We start from the raw sequence: 18501 nt of genomic DNA, 5'->3' as shown, positions 1-18501 counted from the left end.
GGAGGGCCAGGGCAGAAGCAGGGGCGCTGGTGAGGACACGGGGGTCCAGGATCGGGGGTGGCCATGGAGGGCGTGAGGGAGCAGGAAGATTTTGGGAACGTCGGGGCGGCAAGGACGATGGGTTTGTAGAAGGAGCGGCTACTGGAGTGAGAGGAGGGGGCAGCCTTCCCAGGCCTGGATCCCCCGCTCCGAGCCCTGAGCCCCTCCTGCTGGCCAGGGCCCTGGGGCTGCACAGGCTGGTTGGGCCCTGGTCATGACGAGCAGCCCACTTCAGTTTCCCTCAGAGCTGGTAGCTGTCCCTGCAGGTGGAGGCAGCGAGGGGTGGGGCCGCATCTCGCTGGCCTTGGCCCCCCAGCGCCTGGTGACATATGTAGGGGTGGGGATGACTGAGCTCCAGAGTGTCCCCAGAGCCCGCTGTGGAAGTGACCTCTGTCGGTAGAGTCAGTGCCAGCCCGGAAGGTTGAGTGGCAGGAAGAGGCGGGAATGGCCTGTGACAGGGGTTGGGACAGGATGTCCTCTGTGGTTGCCTCGCTGGCCGCATCCAAAATTCAGGTGGGTAGAAAGCCCCTGAGAGTCAGGTCCGGGGAGCAGGGTGGGTCCCGTGTGCGCAGGGGTCTCGGGCAGACCCTGTGCCCCACCTGCCTGCCTTTGAGTTCTGCCTTTGCCCCCTCCTGGCAGGTCACTGCCCTAAGCCGGCAGTGCCTCCATTTACCCCTCTGTAAAATGGACGTGGCCCTGACAGCACGCTGACAAGGATGAAAGGGAGCGAGGCGCGCACAGCCTGGACCTGCGCCCGGCCACGACGCTGCCCAGTAGTGTAGTCCACCAACATTTACAAGGCCCTACTGTGTGCCTGGCTCTGTTCTAGAGGCTGGGGACATAGCAGTGAGCAGGACAGAAGCCCCTGGCCCTAGGGAGTTGGCTCTCTGGTGGGAGAAGGCAGACGATACACAAGGATGCATCTGACAGCTCTCGGGGGCACTCACGTGGGGCAGGGCAGGGGACTAGCAGAGGGCAGGGAGGAGGGGCCGTGGGACATCGCGGAGGCCAGGAAGGCCTCACTGGACAGAGACTCAGAGGAAGGGGGGGGTGGGGCACGTAGCAGGTGCAGCGGCCCTTAGGTGGGGTGAGTGGAATGTAGCAGGTCCAGGCCACGCAGGCCCTTTAGGCCAGCCGTGGTGGAGGGGAGGGGGCTCTGGCTTCCACTCTGGGCGAGGCCGGTGCCCTCTGTGGGCTCTTAGCAGAGGAAACACACGGCCTGTCTCACTCTTCCGAGGGCCAGTTCTGGGAACAAGTCAGTACTGGGCTGTAGGCTGCAGTGGGGGGGGGGGGGCGTGGAGGCGGCCCCTGCACACCCAGGCAGGAGGGGAGGGTGCCGGCCAGGGAGCTGGCAGAGGGCAGGTGCGTGTTTGGACTCGGCTTATTTCAGGGTAGAGCCGCCAGCGTTTGCCGTTGGAGGGCTCCTGAGGGAGACTGCCCACGAGGAGGGCTCCGGGCCTCGGCCCGAGCGACAGCAAGGGCGGAGTGGGCGGGGGAGGGAGGAGGTGGAAGGGGCCAGCCTGCCAGCCTGGAGGGGCCCTTGGAGAAGGCTGTCAGGGTTGGGGGCCAGGCTGGGGCGGAGCTTTGGGACTTGCCAGTGGAGAGACCGCCGCCGGAGAGGATGACAGGGCGGGGTGGAGGAGAGAAAGCCCCAGGGCTCCCCGTGGCGATGTGGGGGAGCTGGTGAGGCAGGCGCGGGGTGGGGGGGGCAGCCAGGAGGCTGGGCGCAGAGAATGTCCCCAGGGACCAGGAGGGCAGCGCGTGCCAGCGGCTGCTCCTAGGATGGCTGCTGTCAGATCGGAGGTGATGGCAGGGACAAAGCTGCAGAGCGCTGCCCCGGGCCGAGCATCCCACAGAGCAAACAGTGCCTCTGAGGACAGACGGAGGTGGTGGAGGGTGCAGGAGGAGGACCCTGCGGGCGAGAGCTGAGGTCCGGGAGGGGGCAGAGGCGGCTCTGAGACGTAGTGGGGAGGTGGGCTGAGAGGCAGAGGGGCCGTGGATGAAGGCCCACCGAGGACGGGCTTCCCTGTAGCCCTGGGCTGCCAAGCGGCAGGCGGCCTGCTGAGCCGGCTGTGCCAGCGCCAGTGCCATCGGCTGTCATCGACTGCTGGCTCCCTGGGCCCTGTGGTCACCTGTCATTCCCTTCCCTCCCACCTGCCTTGGCCATCAGTGTGGATCACGTCCTCACGGCCTGGGGAAGTCCTGGGTAGGCCTGGGTGGGGGCCGGGGGAGCTGCAGGAGCCCCTGCGTCTGCCTGCAGCTCAGCTGAACCAGGGCTCTGAGGCCCAGCGCCGGGGGGGCGGAGCATCAGGCCATGGGGGTGGGATCCCAGCTCTGCCGCTGCCCGGCGGCCTGGAACAGTCTCTTCCCTGGGCTTCGGTAGCACTGTCGGTAAAGTGGGCGTGAGAAGGATGCATTGCACTGGCTGACCTTTTTTTTTTTTTTCCTTTCCCCAAAACATTTTATTTCAAAATCATCTTCGGTTCTAGAAGAGTGACAAGGACAGTGCAGGCAGTGCAGCCAGCTTTCCCTCATGTGACGTCACCACCGTGCAGTTATCAGGGCTGAGAGATGAGTGCTGTGCGATACCATTCACTGAGTCGCTACGCACTCAGTCTCCCCACCAATGTCTTCTTTCTCCAGAATCCAGCCCGGGATGCCGCCTCGTTTTAAACAGACTTTGTGTTTTAAAACAGCTCACAGCTGGAAGGAGAGTAAAAGGCTCGACCCCGCCCCCCTCATCTGCATTTGCTTTGATCGATGAGCCTGTGTCCAGACCCCGTCCTTAAAATCAGGGTTTCTTTATTCCCCTGAGCTAACAAAAGCAAAGCGATCTGTGATCTCCTGTGGTTCCTCTTCATCCGCAGAGGCTTCCCCAGCGGCTCAGGCCCTCAGCCCGCCCGGTGGAGGAGGGCTTGTCCCCACAGTGGACCCCGCAGCGCCCCTCCACACTTGAAGTCTGGAGGGAAGGAGTGCGCTCCAGGCCATGCGTGTGGACTTAGGAAGGGAGGTGGCTCTTGTGCTCCCTGGCGAGCGGCTGCTGTCACACACAGGCCAGGGAGTGAGTGCTGGGCAGGGGAGGGCAGCAGCTGCCCCCCACCCCCACTGACTGACCCTGTGGTGGTACCCCTGGGTCACCAAGCCTGGCATGTGTCGAGCGCCCCCTGGAGGTCAGCCGTGGCCACTCATAGAAAAGGTAGAACAGAGGACGGCTGGGGTCCTGGATTTAGGCTGCTGTAGGGGGTGACGTCAGGTGGCCAATGTCTTCCAGGATAGACTGAGCCAAAGCCCGCAGCAGAGAGCTCTGCCTCTAGGGCGGCAGAGTCAGGTCATGTTGAGGTCGTGCGTTCACACAGCCGTCGGTGCAGTCAGGCGGAAGGCTGTGTCGGTCACAGCCGTAGCCATAGCTTCCTCCTGCAGAGACAACCGAGTGTCTGAGGGTCCCGCTGCTGCTCGGGAGCACCCTTCTTGACAGGCAGAGTGGACAGTGAGAGAGAGAGACAGAGAGAAAGGTCTTCCTTTGCTGTTGGTTCACCCTCCAATGGCCGCTGCGGCCGGCGCACCGCGCTGATCCAAAGCCAGGAGCCAGGTGCTTCTCCTGGTCTCCCATGGGGTGCAGGGCCCAAGCACTTGGGCCATCCTCCACTGCACTCCCGGGCCACAGCAGAGAGCTGGCCTGGAAGAGGGGCAACTGGGACAGAATCCGGCGTCTGGGGCGCCCTTCTGACCATCCAGGCAGAGAGGAAAGGGCCTCGGGGCAGAGCTACTCCAAGGCTGAAGTAGTCCTCACCCACATTCCCCTGGAGCTTTGAGTGACAGCATGCGACCTTGCTGTCCAGGGGGCCTGAGTGCTGGAGGGGCCCCCAGAGAGGGCCCAGTGGGGGAGGGGACCACCTTGGAGCACCTCCTCTGTGTCCTGTGAGTGTGGGTCACGCGTGTCCAGGCCCAGTGGCCACAGAGGGTCCAGAGACTCGGTGGGGAATGACTGTTCTAGAGTCACAGGAAGTGGGGAACCGGGATTTGAACCCAGCTCTGCTTGGTTTCAGCCCAGGGATCTCTGGGCCCACGTCCCAGGCTGTTGGGAGGCCTGCCCTTCCCTAAAGGGACACGGGTCAGGAAGCTTCTCCCCGTTCCTGGCAGAGGAGTGTGGGGGTCAGCGTTTTGGTGTAGCTGGTAAAGCCTCTGCCTGCAGTGGGTGCTGGTTCGGGTCCCAGCTGCTCCGCTTCTGATCCAGCTCCCTGCTGTGGCCTGGGAAAGCAGCAGGAGATGGCCCACGTCCTCGGGCCCCTGCACCCACGTGGGAGACCTGGATGAAGCTCCTGGCTTTGGCCTGGTCCAACTCCAGTCATTGTGGCCATTTGGGTAGTGAACCAGACGATGGAAGATCTGTTTCTCCCTCTCTCTCTCTAACTCTGACTTTCAAATAAATAAATATTAAATGAAAGCACAAAAGGTAACTGCGCACGAAAGTCAGTTTCCAGGTCCTTCTCTCTCCCGTCCTCCCAGCTCCTGGCCTGGAGGCAGCCGCAGTCAGCAGTCTCCTGGGCCCCTGGCCAAGTGCTCCGTGCATCCTCATATGTACTCCTCTGTAATTCTTGTTGATTTGTTTTCATTTTATTTGAAAGACACAGAGAGATCTTCCACCTGCTGGTTTACTCCCCGAATGCTCACAACAGCCAGGGCTGGGCCAGGCCGAAGCCAGGAGCCGGGAGCCTAGAACTCAGCCGGGTCCTCACTCCTTTGTAAATGAAGCCCAGCAGCAGCCCGCTGAGCCCCTGTCCTGCCGCTTGCTGGCCGCATCTGAGCAACAGCCCCCTCCCAGGACACAAGTGCTGCTACTTTAGCCGGCCCTGGGTCATCCTCCCGTGAGCTCTTTGATCTCACTGATCTCCTGTCGATGGCCGTGGACGCTGTTTCCTGAGTTTGGCTTTACCCCAGCCCTGCGGATATGACACAGGCAGCTGTGTCCTTCCGCCCACGTGCAGTTAGGTCAGCGGCAGAATGGCTGTGTGAACACATTTAGCGACAATGCCAGGCTCCACTCTCACGCTGGACGGGACACTCGCTTCTGGTAGACAAAAGCCTGCTCCCGCACCGAGGCTAGTTACCATTCCAAACCACGTGCGCTCTGATGGGTGCCGAGCAGCTGGGCTGCAATGCGGGTGGGGATGTTCAGCCAGGACCCAGCCCTCAGAGGAAGAACCTGCAGGCACTTTTCTAACCACTCATCTACTGGGAAGCTTGGCGGAACCTTTGTCCAAGAAATGAGCAGCGTTCACAGCATCAGCGACTACTGTTGCTTTGCCTTCCACGGACACAGCAGTCACCCGCACTGCGTTCTTCATGGGCAGGGAGCATTGCAACCTGGGAAGCTGGAAGGAAGTCTTGCATCCTGAACTGCGTTGAGCGTGGTTTTGGAAGCAAGGCTGTAGACGCTGTATCAGTTAGCTATTGTAGCGTGGCAGGTGCTCCCCAAAACTCCACAGCACACACCAGTCAGCACTGGTTTAACCCACAGGGCTGGGGCCGCTCAGCTCTGCTCCCTGAGTCTCTTGCCCGCTTCTTGGGCACCCCCCAGGGCAGGTGGAAACACATAAGGTCTCCTAGGGGCTCACTTCCCAACCACTGTTCTCTCAACCCTGTCTGCCAAAGCCAGCCCACAGCTGAACCCAAATTCAGGGGCCGAGGGCATGCACGCCGCCTGTTTAACAGGAAGAACTGAGAAGTTACGTGATAGGCGCACCTTGCCCAGAGGTTAGCCCTGTCCTTAATTGACACGCTGTTCCCATCACTGGCCCAGGCCAGGGGTGCCACAGAGCAGATCTGGGCCATGTCCCGAGGCTGTATTGGCGCCGAGCCCTGGGTCTGGGCCAGGGCATGTCCGTGGCTCAGAGCCGTCCGCTGTGCCCTCCCGATGGCGTAACGGCTCCTTCTCGTTGCAGGGGAACATGGGCCCCGCTGCCTTCTGGCTGCTGCTCTTCCTTCTCCAGAGTCCCGAGGCCCTGGCTGCTGTCCGCGGGGAGCTAGAGCGCGGCCTGGAGCAGCCGGTCTCGCGGATGGCTGCCCTGCCGCAGAAGGTTCTAGACAACACGCCTGTGCTGGGTGAGACGAGCCGACCCGACCCCTCGACACAGCCCCCGGGACTGGGCCGTCACGGGCTCCCCACAGCCTCCCCACCATGGATGCCGGTCCTCCAGGGTCCATCCATTCCCTGACCCCTGACACAGCCCCCGGGACTGGGCCATCACGGGCTCCCCACAGCCTCCCCACCATGGATGCCTGTCCTCCGGGGTCCATCCATTCCCTGACCCCCGACACAGCCCCCGGGACTGGGCCGTCAGGGGCTCCCCACAGCCTCCCCACCATGGATGCCCATCCTCCAGGGTCCATCCATTCCCTGAACCCCCCAACACAGCCCCTGGGACTGGGCCATCAGGGGCTCCCCACAGCCTCCCCACCATGGATGCCGGTCCTCCAGGGTCCATCCGTTCCCTGACCCCCTGACACAGCCCCCAGGACTGGGCTGTCAGGGGCTCCCCACAGCCTCCCCACCATGGATGCCGGTCCTCCAGGGTCCACCCATTCCCTGACCCCCGACACAGCCCCCGGGACTGGGCTGTCAGGGGCTCCCCACAGCCTCCCCACCATGGATGCCTGTCCTCCGGGGTCCATCCATTCCCTGACCCCTCCAACACAGCCCCCGGGACTGGGCCGTCAGGGGCTCCCCACAGCCTCCCCACCATGGATGCCTGTCCTCCGGGGTCCATCCGTTCTCTGAGTCTCCCCTCTTTTCAGACCCGGCAACTCCATGCCCATCTCTGCTGCCTGGGGCTCATGGTCTCCATGGGAGGTTTCTGGTCACAAGTGACAGTAAAGCGAACTTGGACGCACTGGAGAGGAAAGGGGACTATAATTGAGACGTGTAACCAAAAAGTCCAGAGGCACTGGCTTCAGGCACAGGTGGATCCAGGCGCTTGAACTGCGCCACCAGGACTCGGACGGGTCTGGTTCCCATCTCCAGCAGCTGCAGGCCAGCTGCCCTGGCTCTGAGGGTGTGCCTCTCACGGCCTGCCCACCCCGAGTCCCAAGGATGCAGCTCATTGGCCCTCTTTGGGTCACTTGCCCATCCTGAACGAATCATGGGGCTCAGGGGATGCTCTGATTGGCTGATCAAAGCCCAACCCCCGGGAGTGGGAGGGTGCGGTCTGCTGAGGAGGACCCAGGGACTCATTCCGGAAGCGGAGTCCGCTGGGCAGGCAGAAATAGCTGCTGCTGGTGGCCCCACTCTCTCCCTGCCTCTGACTCCCTGGCTCCCACCTTCCCTCACAGCTTCTCTGGGGGTCAGACGCAGTTCCCCTCATGCTCAAGGGTCTTTGAGGGACCACAGAGATCACGTCCCAGCTTTGCTATGTGACTGTGGGCAGCCATGCACCTCTCTGATCACGTCCCAGCTTTGCTGTGTGACTGTGGGCAGCCATGCACCTCTCTGATCACGTCCCAGCTTTGCTGTGTGACTGTGGGCAGCCATGCACCTCTCTGATCACGTCCCAGCTTTGCTGTGTGACTGTGGGCAGCCATGCACCTCTCTGACCACGTCCCAGCCTTGCTGTGTGACTGTGGGCAAGCCATGCACCTCTCTGATCACGTCTCAGCTTTGCTGTGTGACTGTGGGCAGCCATGCACCTCTCTGATCACGTCCCAGCCTTGCTGTGTGACTGTGGGCAAGCCATGCTCCTCTCTGATCACGTCCCAGCTTTGCTGTGTGACTGTGGGCAGCCATGCACCTCTCTGAGCTGCTGCTGCTTCCTTTGTGCAGTGAGGGCAGGGGGTGGCACTGGAGCAGGCGCGAGGGCAGCCTGCTGACCCTTCCCTGCCCCCACCCCATGCAGACAGCGTGCTGAACGAGAGCCTCAGGCTCACGGCCGCGCCGTTCATCACCCGAGAGGTCGTGTCGGACCTGGCCTTGCCCATGGCCGATGGGCGGGAATTCACCCTGCGACGTGGTGACCGCCTCCTTCTGTTTCCCTTCCTGAGCCCCCAGAAGGACCCAGAAATCTACACGGACCCCGAGGTAAGCGGCGGGGCGCCTGGCCACACTAGGGGCTGTGTAGGGGAAAGGTCATCGCCTTGGGGTCCGCCCGATCTGAGCCGCAGCCTGCCCCCGCCCCCGCCCCGCCTCTACCTCTCTCTGCCTCCACCCCTGCCCCTGCCCCGCCTCTGCCTCTGCCCCTGCCCCACCCCTGCCTCTACCTCTGCCCCCACCCCGCCCCTGCCTCTACCTCTGCCCCCACCCCGCCCCTGCCTCTGCCCCTCTGTGTCTGTTTCCTCACCTGTGATGTGGAGCTGACGATGGCACCTGCTTCACAGACTTGTCAGGAAGATTAAGTGAGATAATGTCAGGAAAAGGCCTTCAGAATGCCTGGCACACACCGAGGGCTTTGTAAGTGATAACCGAGTGGTTTTCCCTTACCCAGGATGTCAAATGTTAACTTCCCAACACTTTGCCCTTTTGAGATGGGGCGACGTCCACAATTGCTGACACATTGGATGTTTATGATCTGCTGTGTCCCAGACCAGATGCTCACCCATCACTGATCCACCTGTCCACCCAACCATCCATCCATCCACCGGTCCACCTATCCATCCATCCATCCATCTACTAACACATTCATCTATCCATCTGTGCCAGCATGCATAAACCCACCCTCCCACCCATCCACCCACCCTCCCATCCCTGCATCCATCCACTCACCTTCCCATCCATCCGTCCACCCAGGCGTTCATCCATCCATCCATCTGTCCACCACCTACCCACCCGCCCACCCATCATCAGTTGATCCATTGGTCCGTTCCGCTGTCCATCACCCATCTTTCCCTCTGTTCCTACCTAGTCCAGCCCTGTGCTCAAATGCAGTCCGGCAAAGTTCTTCCCCTTTCTCACCAGTTTGGCAGAGTTTCCGAAGCCTGGTGTAGAGGGTGTCCTCTAGATTGTCTCTGCCTTTCCAGACACACACAGCACGCTCCCACGGGAGTTCAGGACCATACAACACGAACTCTTCCGAGCTTGCGTCTGTCACTCCCCAGCCGGTCCCAGGAATGCTTTCCTGTGGCACTCACGACCTGTGGCTGTCTGCGCGGCTCTCGGGTGGCCTCCGCACTGCCTGGGCGCGCCCCTCGTGTAAGCAAGGCCGTGAGCCACGCTCCCATGCAGTTCCCGGGGTGCCCGAAAAACCACCCCTCTGCCGTTTCAGGTATTTAAGTACAACCGGTTCCTGAACGCTGACGGCTCAGAGAAGAAGGACTTCTACAAGGACGGAAAACGACTGAAGAATTACAGCATGCCTTGGGGAGCGGGGCACAACCAGTGCCTGGGCCGGACCTTCGCCACCAACAGCATCAAGCAGTGCGTGCGCCGGGGGGGCCGGGGGCCGGCCGGGCGGGGCTGCTCCTCCTCCTCACTGAGAACCAGAGGCTCAGCCAGGCGGTGGTGTAGGGCCGAGGCTCTCGGAGGACAGCGGGCGACCCGTCCTGCCCATAGCTCTGTTTATTTGCGTTTTGCTGAATGCGTGCCAGCTGACCACTGCGAGGAGCCCTGAGAAGCCAGATTTCTGGTTGCCTTCGCAGTGCTCGGCTCTGGCGGCAGGTCAGCCCCTCCCACGCGTGCACAGTCCGTGCAGCTGAGCACGGCCAGCCTCGTGCAGCTGTTGCCGTGTGTGCAGAACCGGGAGCCTCACACATTCTCTTCCTCGGACCCCAGGGCCTTCGCCCTCAGGGTCATGGACAGATTGGACCAGAGGCCCTGTCCCCTCTCGACCCCATGCCCGCCATCAGCCAAGCCCTTCCTCAGCTATAAAGTGGGGGTGCAGGTTTTAGTCACACCCCAGGATGTCACGATAAGTCTTTCTAAGGACTTAATCCCCTGGCTGCTCAGCTCCCAGTGGGCATTTGATACAAGTGAGCTTTTATCCTAATTATCATTATTATTTTTAGATTTTATTTATTTGTTTGAGAGGCAGAGTTACAAATAGGAGAGACAGAAAGGTCTTCCATCCACTGGTTCACTCCCCAGATGGCTGCAACAGCCGGAGCTGGGCCAATCTGAAGCCAGGAGCCAGGAGCTTCTTCCAGGTCTCCCATGTGGGTGCAGGGGCCCAAGGACTTGGACCATCCTCCACTGATTCCCCAGGCCATAGCAGAGAGCTGGATCAGAATTGGAGCAGCCGGGACTTGAACCGGCGCCCATATGGGATGCTGACACCACAGGCAGAGGCTTAGCCTACTACGCCGCAGTGCCCTCCCCAGTTATCGTTATTATTCGCGTGCAGGCATTATGTTAAGTGCATGGGCACCTTACAATACCTTTAGGCCTCAGTTTTCCCAACAGTAAAATGGACAGTACAGTGCAGTTGGGTCTCGCGTCTGCTGTCAGGCTTCACACACGTTCCTGAGATTGACCTTGGCACGTGACAGCATGCAGTCAGAACCCCAGGGGTTATGGCAGAGAGGAGGCCGGGCTTAGCACCCAGAAACCGCAAGAAGAGATAAAGAACGGTCGTGCAGTTTCCCACACGATAAGTGGTTCTGAAGCAGCGACGCCGGCTGCGGAGAGACGTGGTGGCTGGCGGCTGTGCGCGTGGCGTGGACCGGTTACGGGCTTCCGCGCGGCTGGGTTCACTGCGGAGAGCGGTGCATCACCTCCCGCTTCAGGAGAAATGAAATCACAAGTGAGCAAACGTGCAATGCCCGTCACGCTCAGGTGCTGCCCCAGAGCCACGTGTAGGGACAAGCGCAGGAGCTCAGGCTGTCTCTCCCACCCCGTCAAGGCTTCGGTCAGATAAGGAGCCAGTGTGGATCCTGAGTGCTCGCCACCAGGGTTTCGATCCGTTACGGGATCTCCCTTACTCCCCTGACCTCCGTGCTCGGTGGGTGTCTGCTTATAACTGAGCCTGGACACACCGGCTCATCTGCATGGCCTGTCCCCTGGGACGTGGAGGTGCAGGATTCAAAGCCAGGTGTGGGCCCTGGGCCCCCACACTGTACACACTCGCTCTTCAAATCCGGAAGGGACTCCCCCTCCTCCCCCGCTGTGTGCCGGTAGGGGAGCCAAGTCCTAGAGCCAGGAAGGAACTTGGTGAGGTCCGAGTGCCCAGATGTGGCCCCGCCCAGATCCCTTGTCCAGAGGGAAACTCACTGCGTGCCCATCGTCCTCTTCCTCCCTCCTCCAGGATGAGTGAAGGATCCTCCCACCCCCACCCCGGGTGTGCTCAGTCCTCACTAGGCCGCGGGCCAGGACACTGCTGAGACACCGTGACAGCCGCACCCCTACCCGCAGGGACACTGGCAGAGGCAGGAACAGGCCAGGACAGAGCGGGCGGCAGCACGGGCCAGGCAGCAGGCACTGGTGGTGCCTGAAGGTGGCAGTGGAGCGCGCTTGTTCGGGGGAGGCTGCTGTGTGCAGGGTCTCACCGAGGTCTGGAGAGAGCGGGGCCTGGTTCTCACTTCACAAAGACCCCGTGGGCAAGGACAGTCAGGCTTCTGGGAGCTGGAGGAAGCGGGGCTGAGCACGGGCAGAGGGGCCTGGGAGAGTCTACACTGGCCAGCCACGCTGCTGTAGCAAGGACGATGGGTCTCTGCGGCAGAGCTGCCGCCCACCCTGCGGCGCCCGTGAGACGGGGTGGGGGCTTCTTCGTTCCCTGCAGAGACTCGGGGGCCCCTGAGTCCCAACTTCTGGGCGCTCACGGGTGGGCGGGCAGCAGAGCAAGGGCGCCTGGCTCTCAGGTCAGCCGGGGGGGTGGGGAGCGGCGCGAGCCCACCCCCTGCGCTCCGCGCGGCTGACACCACCGTCTCTCTGCAGATTTGTGTCCCTGGTGCTGCTGCACTTCGACCTGGAGCTGCTGGACGCTGGCGCCGAGCTGCCCGAGTTCGACCTCAGCAGGTACGGCTTCGGCCTCATGCAGCCGGAGCGCGATGTGCAGGTGCGCCTCCGCCTCCGGCCCTGAGATCCCCAAGACGTGCCCACCGCCCACCGGCCGGCCCCACCTCCCACCTGGCTGGCGGCACCGGGCGAGCGCAGGTGTCGCCCACCACGTTCCTGCTTTTCTCCGAGGAGGCTCCGCCCAGGGGAGGAAAGAGAGGGGACGCGGGGTAGGCGTTCACACCTGGCGCCTGCTGCTCCCCGCTTGCTCCTCTCACCTGTGGTGGCCACAAAAGCTGGCGCGGGAAGTCCTCACCGCCAGGCCCCCGACACCCAGCAGGTCACGGCTTCGAGAGGCTGGCCAGGCCAGAAGAGGGGTGCAGGCCTCAGGCCTCCTGCAGGGGGCGCCAGCTGTGGCCACAGCCCCGTCTGCTTTGTGCAAGAAACAGTTGCCTTTGTTGTCGTCTTCGAATCATCTTTGGGAGACTTGAATTCCAAACGTCCCTTCTCTTGGGCACTTGAAGACTGGGCCACGCTGGGCCCCCGTGGCCACGTATGGCTGCTGGCCGGAGCTTGTGGGGGGCACGTGCTCTCTGCTTCTGCATTTGAGGCTCGGTGCTGACTCAGAGGTGCCGTTGTAGGAGGTGAAGGGAGCCAGCCAAGCTCATCCCAGCCTGGGTGCACCACTCGGAACAGATCAGATGCACACTTGCCTTTGCCTCGGCTTTAGAAAACATGCAGCTTAGGGGTCGGCGCTGTGGCGTAGTGGGTAAAGCCGCCGCCTGCGGTGCTGGCATCCCATATCGGCGCCGGTTCAAGTCCCAGCTGCTCCACTTCCAATCCAGCTCTCTGCTGTGGCCTGGGAAAGCAGTAGAAGATGGCCCAAGTGCTTGGGCCCCCACACCGTCGTGGGAGACCTGGAAGAAGCTCCTGGCTTCGGATTGGCCTAGCTCTGGCTATTGTGGCCAATCGAGGAGTGAACCAGCAGATGGAAGACCTCTCTCTTTCTCTGCCTCTGCCTCTCAAATAATAACTAAATAAATCTTAAAAAAAAAACAAGCAACTTAAAGGAGAAAAAAACCTGCAAGCCTTGATTCGGATGGTAGGTCTTGTTAGTAAGATTGGGACCTGCTTCGGGGTACCCTTTCAGTGCCTGCCACAGGCACAGTTGGCACTGTGTGTGCACCCCCGGCCCCACGTCTGTGGGGAGACGGTGGCTGTGCCCACTCTGCAGATGCGAAGACCGGCTCAGAGAGGTGAAGTGCCCGGGTCACACAGCTCATAAGCCAGTGGGACGCAGTCTCTTGTCGCAGGAGCGAATGCTGGGTGGGCCGTTCTGCATCCCTTGGGCCCCAGGGGCGGCAGTGGGGGCAGAGGGTGGCCGTTCTACAGCACAGGACAGCTGACAGAGCCGTGTGCTTCCCAGGGCGGCTGCAGCCCACAAGATGCAGATACACGCATAGCTGCTCTCCAGGGCCACGTCTGGCCGTGGGGGCTAGGCACCCCCCCCCCCCCGTGTTCCCAGGCAGACACCGTGATTGGCAGGAGGCCGGATATCCCCAGGGAAACCCATCTCCACGCCTGGGTGACCCTGCTGCCGCCTGCCTCTTCACTCTGCAGGCAATCAGAGCTGGCAGTCTCCTGTGGGAGGCTGGAGCCGGTTTCCATGGCAACCCGCAGCTGCCGCCCCGTGGCTTCAAAGCGCAGGAAGAAAGTGGGCAGGCATCGCTGCGGGGCTGCGACCCCGGTGTGGTGCGGAAGGCCCCGGGCAGACCGGGGCTCTCGCCCACTGAGACTGGAGTTGCACCTGCGCTCCCGCAGGGCCGACTCCCTTCACAGGTGGCACCTGCTCAGAGAGCCACGATCAGAAGGGAGTGACCCACGGGGAGGCGGCCTGGATGTTACCGTGTCCCTTTGTCACCGCTGTGAGAATCCCGAGACGGTGGGCGCTTGTTAGGAAGACCTCACGCAGTGTCCCCTTACCACGGTCATCATTACAGTATCAAGGGTTACATTTTGTATTGTTTTTACTTAATAGTCTCCTATAGACAGATTCACCTTTGAAAATTAAGAATAAATTTGTTTAAAAGGGGAGCTTTTTGCGTCACTTGGAAGTGGACAGCACGTCTCACTAGCTGTGAACAGAATCTGCTGGGGCCGAGGCCCAGCGCCTGCCGGCTGTCTCTTCTCAGCTGCACAGCGAGCAGGTGCCATGCCAGCGTCTCCCTGAGTCTTTGTCTTTGACCATCCCCAAGGGGAGGAAAGGACAGAAAGAGGGGCAGGCTGCTCCCTAGAGGGGCCACCAGGGCCATCTCCTCCCCCAGGGGGCCACCCCAGGAGCTGGTGACATCCTACCCGCCCCTTTCCTGAGGGTCATTGCTTCTGATGGATTTTCTTGTGTAAACTCCACGCCCCCTGAGCAGCAGCCATTGTTAAGCTTTGCTATTGTAATAAAGAGTTCTATTTTCATAGAACACTGACAAATGGAAACGTGCTGAAATCGATTAAACCAGCCTTGTTTGTGGACCTGCCTCTGTGTGTGATTTCTGTGCAGGGGTCAGCTCCTGGGAACCAGGGCACAGGGCACCTACTGAGTGCCCAGCTCCGTCCAGGGCCTCTCAGACGCACCTCTCACAGTTGGACCTGCAGCCACCCGCCGAGGCATACGCTGGAATCCCAGTTGTGCAGAGGAAGAAGCTGAGGGTCCGAGGGGGGACGTGGCCGGCCCAAGACCACGTGGCTAGGAAGCAGCAGGTGGACGTGCACATGCAGGCATCTCTGCCCAGGATCCTCCTGGGTGCCCACGGGGCCTCGGGCTGCAGGGACACCAGACCAGAGCTCTTCCAGCTTCCTGGGACAGGCTCCGTCCGCCCTCAGGTTGCGTGCACTTGTGGTAATAGAAAAAACAAACGGCGACGTGGATGAAATTAGCTTTGGGAAAAATACCACGGGGGGAAAAAGGTTTTGTTTTGTTTGTTTCCCCTCAAGTCTTTGAGTTAAAATACTGCCCCGGCACCTGCCTGTCACGGTTTTCTCCGGAAGGAGGTCGCGGAGCCCACGTGCTGGGGCTGGATTTGGCCGTGGGTGACAGACGTCTCGCAGTGACGCAGCGACAGTTTGTCCTGCTAAGTGTCTCCGCCAAGAGCAGCAGGCGTTTCTGTATTTCTTTTGCTTTTGTGTTGGGGAGCAGAAATGGTGTCGCAACTGCATCGTTTCCAGCTCTCCTCTCTTTTCTCTCTCTCTCTCTTTTTTTGCCCCTCCTGTGTGGGTGACCTGTGGATTCTCCCTCAGGGACGGCTATGCCTCCTCTGCTCCAGGCATTCCCCGTCAGCAGAAAGCAGAGGGCAAAGGAAAAAAAAAAAAAGCCTGCCTCTATTCCATTGGTCAGAACTTAGTCACATGACCCCCTTGCTGCACAGGAGGCTGGGAACTGTAGTCTTCGCCAGCTCAGGCAGTGCTGTGCTCTGTTGTCCTGTTCACCAGTCGTGGTCTGGGCCACAGGGCGCAGCCAGACGCGCAGTGCTTGGCTCCCCTGTCAACTTTAGATCCTGGGTCCCGGGAGTCTGCAGCTCTAAGACTTTGGCCTCGTAACCCTGCACCATTAAAGTCAACAGGAAACTCCGCCTTGTGGCGCCGGCACACCGGGTTCTAGTCCCGGTCAGGGCACCGGATTCTGTCCCGGTTGCCCCTCTTCCAGGCCAGCTCTCTGCTGTGGCCAGGGAGTGCAGTGGAGGATGGCCCAAGTTCTTGGGCCCTGCACCCCATGGGAGACCAGGAGAAGCACCTGGCTCCTGCCATCGGAACGGCGCGGTGCGCCGGCCGCAGCACGCCTACCGCGGCGGCCATTGGAGGGTGAACCAACGGCAAAAAGGAAGACCTTTCTCTCTGTCTCCCTCTACTGTCCACTCTGCCTGTCAAAAAAAAAAAAAAAAAAAAAAAAAAGTCAACAGGAAAATCCCAGGGTGAATCTATGGAAATTAAGAAATGCATCATTGGCTGCTCCCACGGTCAGCCTAAGAATGAACACAACTGCTCCCTCAGGAGCCCGTGGGGGGGCTGGCGCTGTGGTGCAGCGGGTGAAGCTTGCAACGCCAGCATCCCATACTGGAGCCTGAGTTCGAGTCCTGGCTGCTCCACTTTCCATTCAGCTCCCTGCTGATGCACCTGGGGAAGCAGTGAAAGGTGGCCCAAGTGCTTGGGCCCCTGCAGCCATGTGGGAGACCCGGCTGGAGTTCCAGGCTCCTGGTTTTGGCCTGGCTCAGCTCCAGCCGTTGTGGCCATTTGGGGAGCGAATCTCACTCTCTGTCTCCCTCTGTCTCTCTGTCACTCTGCCTGTCAAATAAATAAACACATTTTTTTAAAAAGTGAATATTGAATAGTCCCCTTCACCAGGCATTGTTGTAGACGATGGGGAGCCAGCAAAGAGTAAAACAGACCCCTGCCCAAATCCATCCTCATAGCGCTGACGTCACGGGCGGGCGAGACAGCGTAAAGCAGGTAACCGCCGGACACAGAAAGCTCTGCGGTCGGTGCTAATGCCTTAGAGAAGAAATGAGGGGGATGGGGTGTGCGGGGTTAAATGGAGCGGGCAGGGGAGGCCTCCCTGGGGGGACCTTTGATGGGAGACTGGAGGGAGGTGACAGGAGCAAGGCGTCCCTACACCCGGGGGAAGAGCGTCAGAGTCAGGGCCGCACGCGAAGGTGCGGTGCTGCCGGGAGTTCCAAGATCAGGAAGGAGCCAGAGTGGCCGGGAGCCATGGCGGGGAGAGGAGGGCCAGGGTCTCCCTGTACTCCAGCAAGATCCCGCTCGTGTGTGTGAGTGTGGGTGTTTGAGTGAGTGAGACAGGCTGCAGGGGCGAGGTGGTGGAGACAGGAATCGTCCAGGCAAACGCTCTGCCCTCGTGGATTTCACATTGGGGGCGGAAGATGCAAACACACATGAAACGTGACACACCCATGAAGCACATACGACACATCTCATACACATACACACACACACACACATGCAGCCAGGCCCGCAGCCGGGCAGGGCGAGTCTGCAGGCAGGTGGCGCTGTGGGCTGAGGTCTGAACCAGAGGTGCCGCCTTGCAAAGGCCTGGGGAGAGGATGGGGGAAGTGCGCACCGTCCAGTGGCCGTGGGAGCCCCGCCCAGGATGCCGGCTGTGCGGCAGGGGCAGTTGGGCAGGGGGAGGCAGGCATCAGTCCCCAGAGGCAGGAGAGCTGGCTCTAGTGAGCGTCATCTTAGGAGACGCCGTTAATCAGCCCGTCTCGGTGGTCATTTCTTCCTCCTGCTGACTCGCTCCTTTCCGTCCCCTCTTGGGGTCCCCTGTCCCCTCTGGGGGGAGAGATTAGTTCGCCTCTAACTGCTGTGCTGGAAGCTGTGCCTTGGCTCACCCCTGCCCTGCATTTCATCGTTGTTTGGCCACAGACGCTGGACGTGAACGGCTTTGAAAGCCCTGCCCTCCACGAAGCTCCTTGGACGGCACGCTGCTTTCTCTGTCTCCCTCGGTTGGGGACCCTCTGGGGGCACTCACGCTTCCTCCCGGGCAGGGCGTTGGAGAGGCCAGGCCAGGGCTCAGCATGGAGCATTTCTCTGAATGTGGGGCGGTGGGCGGTGGGGATGCCTGGGTGGCTGGTAGATTCGTGGATGGATGAGTGGACTTGCGCATAATAGATGCATGCATGTTTGGGGTGGATAAGTGATTGGGTGGGTTGATGCCTGGGGAGATGGAGAGGTGCATGAGGGAGTAGGTGGATGGGTGGGCGGGTGGGCGGGCAGATGGACGGGTGATGTACTGACAGGCAGGCGGGTGGTGCTGTGCTGTGTTTGTGGATGCCTCTAGGCCTCATGTGTTGGAAGCTTGGACCCCTTGTGGCGATGTTGAGAAAGGGTGGGGCCTGTAAAGGTGGAACCTAGTGGGCGGGTCCCAGATGAGATGAGATCCGTGTGAACCACTTAGCAGAGTGCCTAGGACATAGTAAGCACTCCGTCATATCGTGGTTGTCACCATTGCCGCTACTCTCGCATTAGCGTGTAGTTAGGCAAAGCACGGAGCACTCCGTGCGTGGTCTCAGCATCGCTGCGGGGTCGAGTCCATCATTATCTGCATTTTAACTTGCAGCTATGATTGCTATTATTGGTTGTGACAAAAGCAGGAGTGGGCGAGAAGACTGGAGTCCAAGCTGATGGACAAATCCCTGGGCTGCCGGAGGCCTGTCTGAGCAAGGCCACAGCAAAGGGTGTTGATTTGTCCCGAGTGACAGCCACTGAGTGGTGACGTGATTTCCCTTGAGCCTTTGGGTGTCCCCTGTAACCCCTCTAAAGCAATTATTCCTACCTGGGCGCTCACGGGGGAAAGGGGGATTAATTAGCCTTGCTCGGTGCCCAGATGTGCCTGGAAATCGGAGTAGGGCATCCGTGGGGTTATAAATAAGTTACGGCTTCAAGCGGACACATCTCTTGCCAGCGTTGCCTAGAGGGGCCCTCACTGGGATTTGTGTGGATGGGTTGAGCCAGCTTGACCTCACTCAGCCTGGAAGAAAAATCTC

At 60.8% G+C, this 18501-nt stretch overlaps 1 protein-coding gene across 4 annotated transcripts in view; it reads left to right on the top strand.

Annotated features, from left to right (window-relative positions):
- PTGIS (prostaglandin I2 synthase) overlaps positions 1-14478 on the top strand; it is a 36528-nt gene extending 22050 nt beyond the window's left edge. For all 4 annotated transcript variants that reach the window (XM_062204340.1, XM_062204338.1, XM_062204341.1 and 1 more), the window contains 4 exons: positions 5982-6141; positions 7929-8110; positions 9291-9442; positions 11894-14478. In XM_062204340.1, coding sequence (XP_062060324.1) covers positions 5982-6141; positions 7929-8110; positions 9291-9442; positions 11894-12038 — 639 coding nt within the window. In that variant the 3' untranslated portion in view covers positions 12039-14478. The remainder of the gene's footprint in view (positions 1-5981; positions 6142-7928; positions 8111-9290; positions 9443-11893) is intronic.
- Positions 14479-18501: the final 4023 nt, after the last annotated feature.

This window comes from Lepus europaeus, chromosome 10, assembly GCF_033115175.1.
Source record: "Lepus europaeus isolate LE1 chromosome 10, mLepTim1.pri, whole genome shotgun sequence".
Lineage (NCBI taxonomy): Eukaryota > Metazoa > Chordata > Mammalia > Lagomorpha > Leporidae > Lepus > Lepus europaeus.
This window is presented reverse-complemented; position numbering and strand designations above follow the sequence as displayed.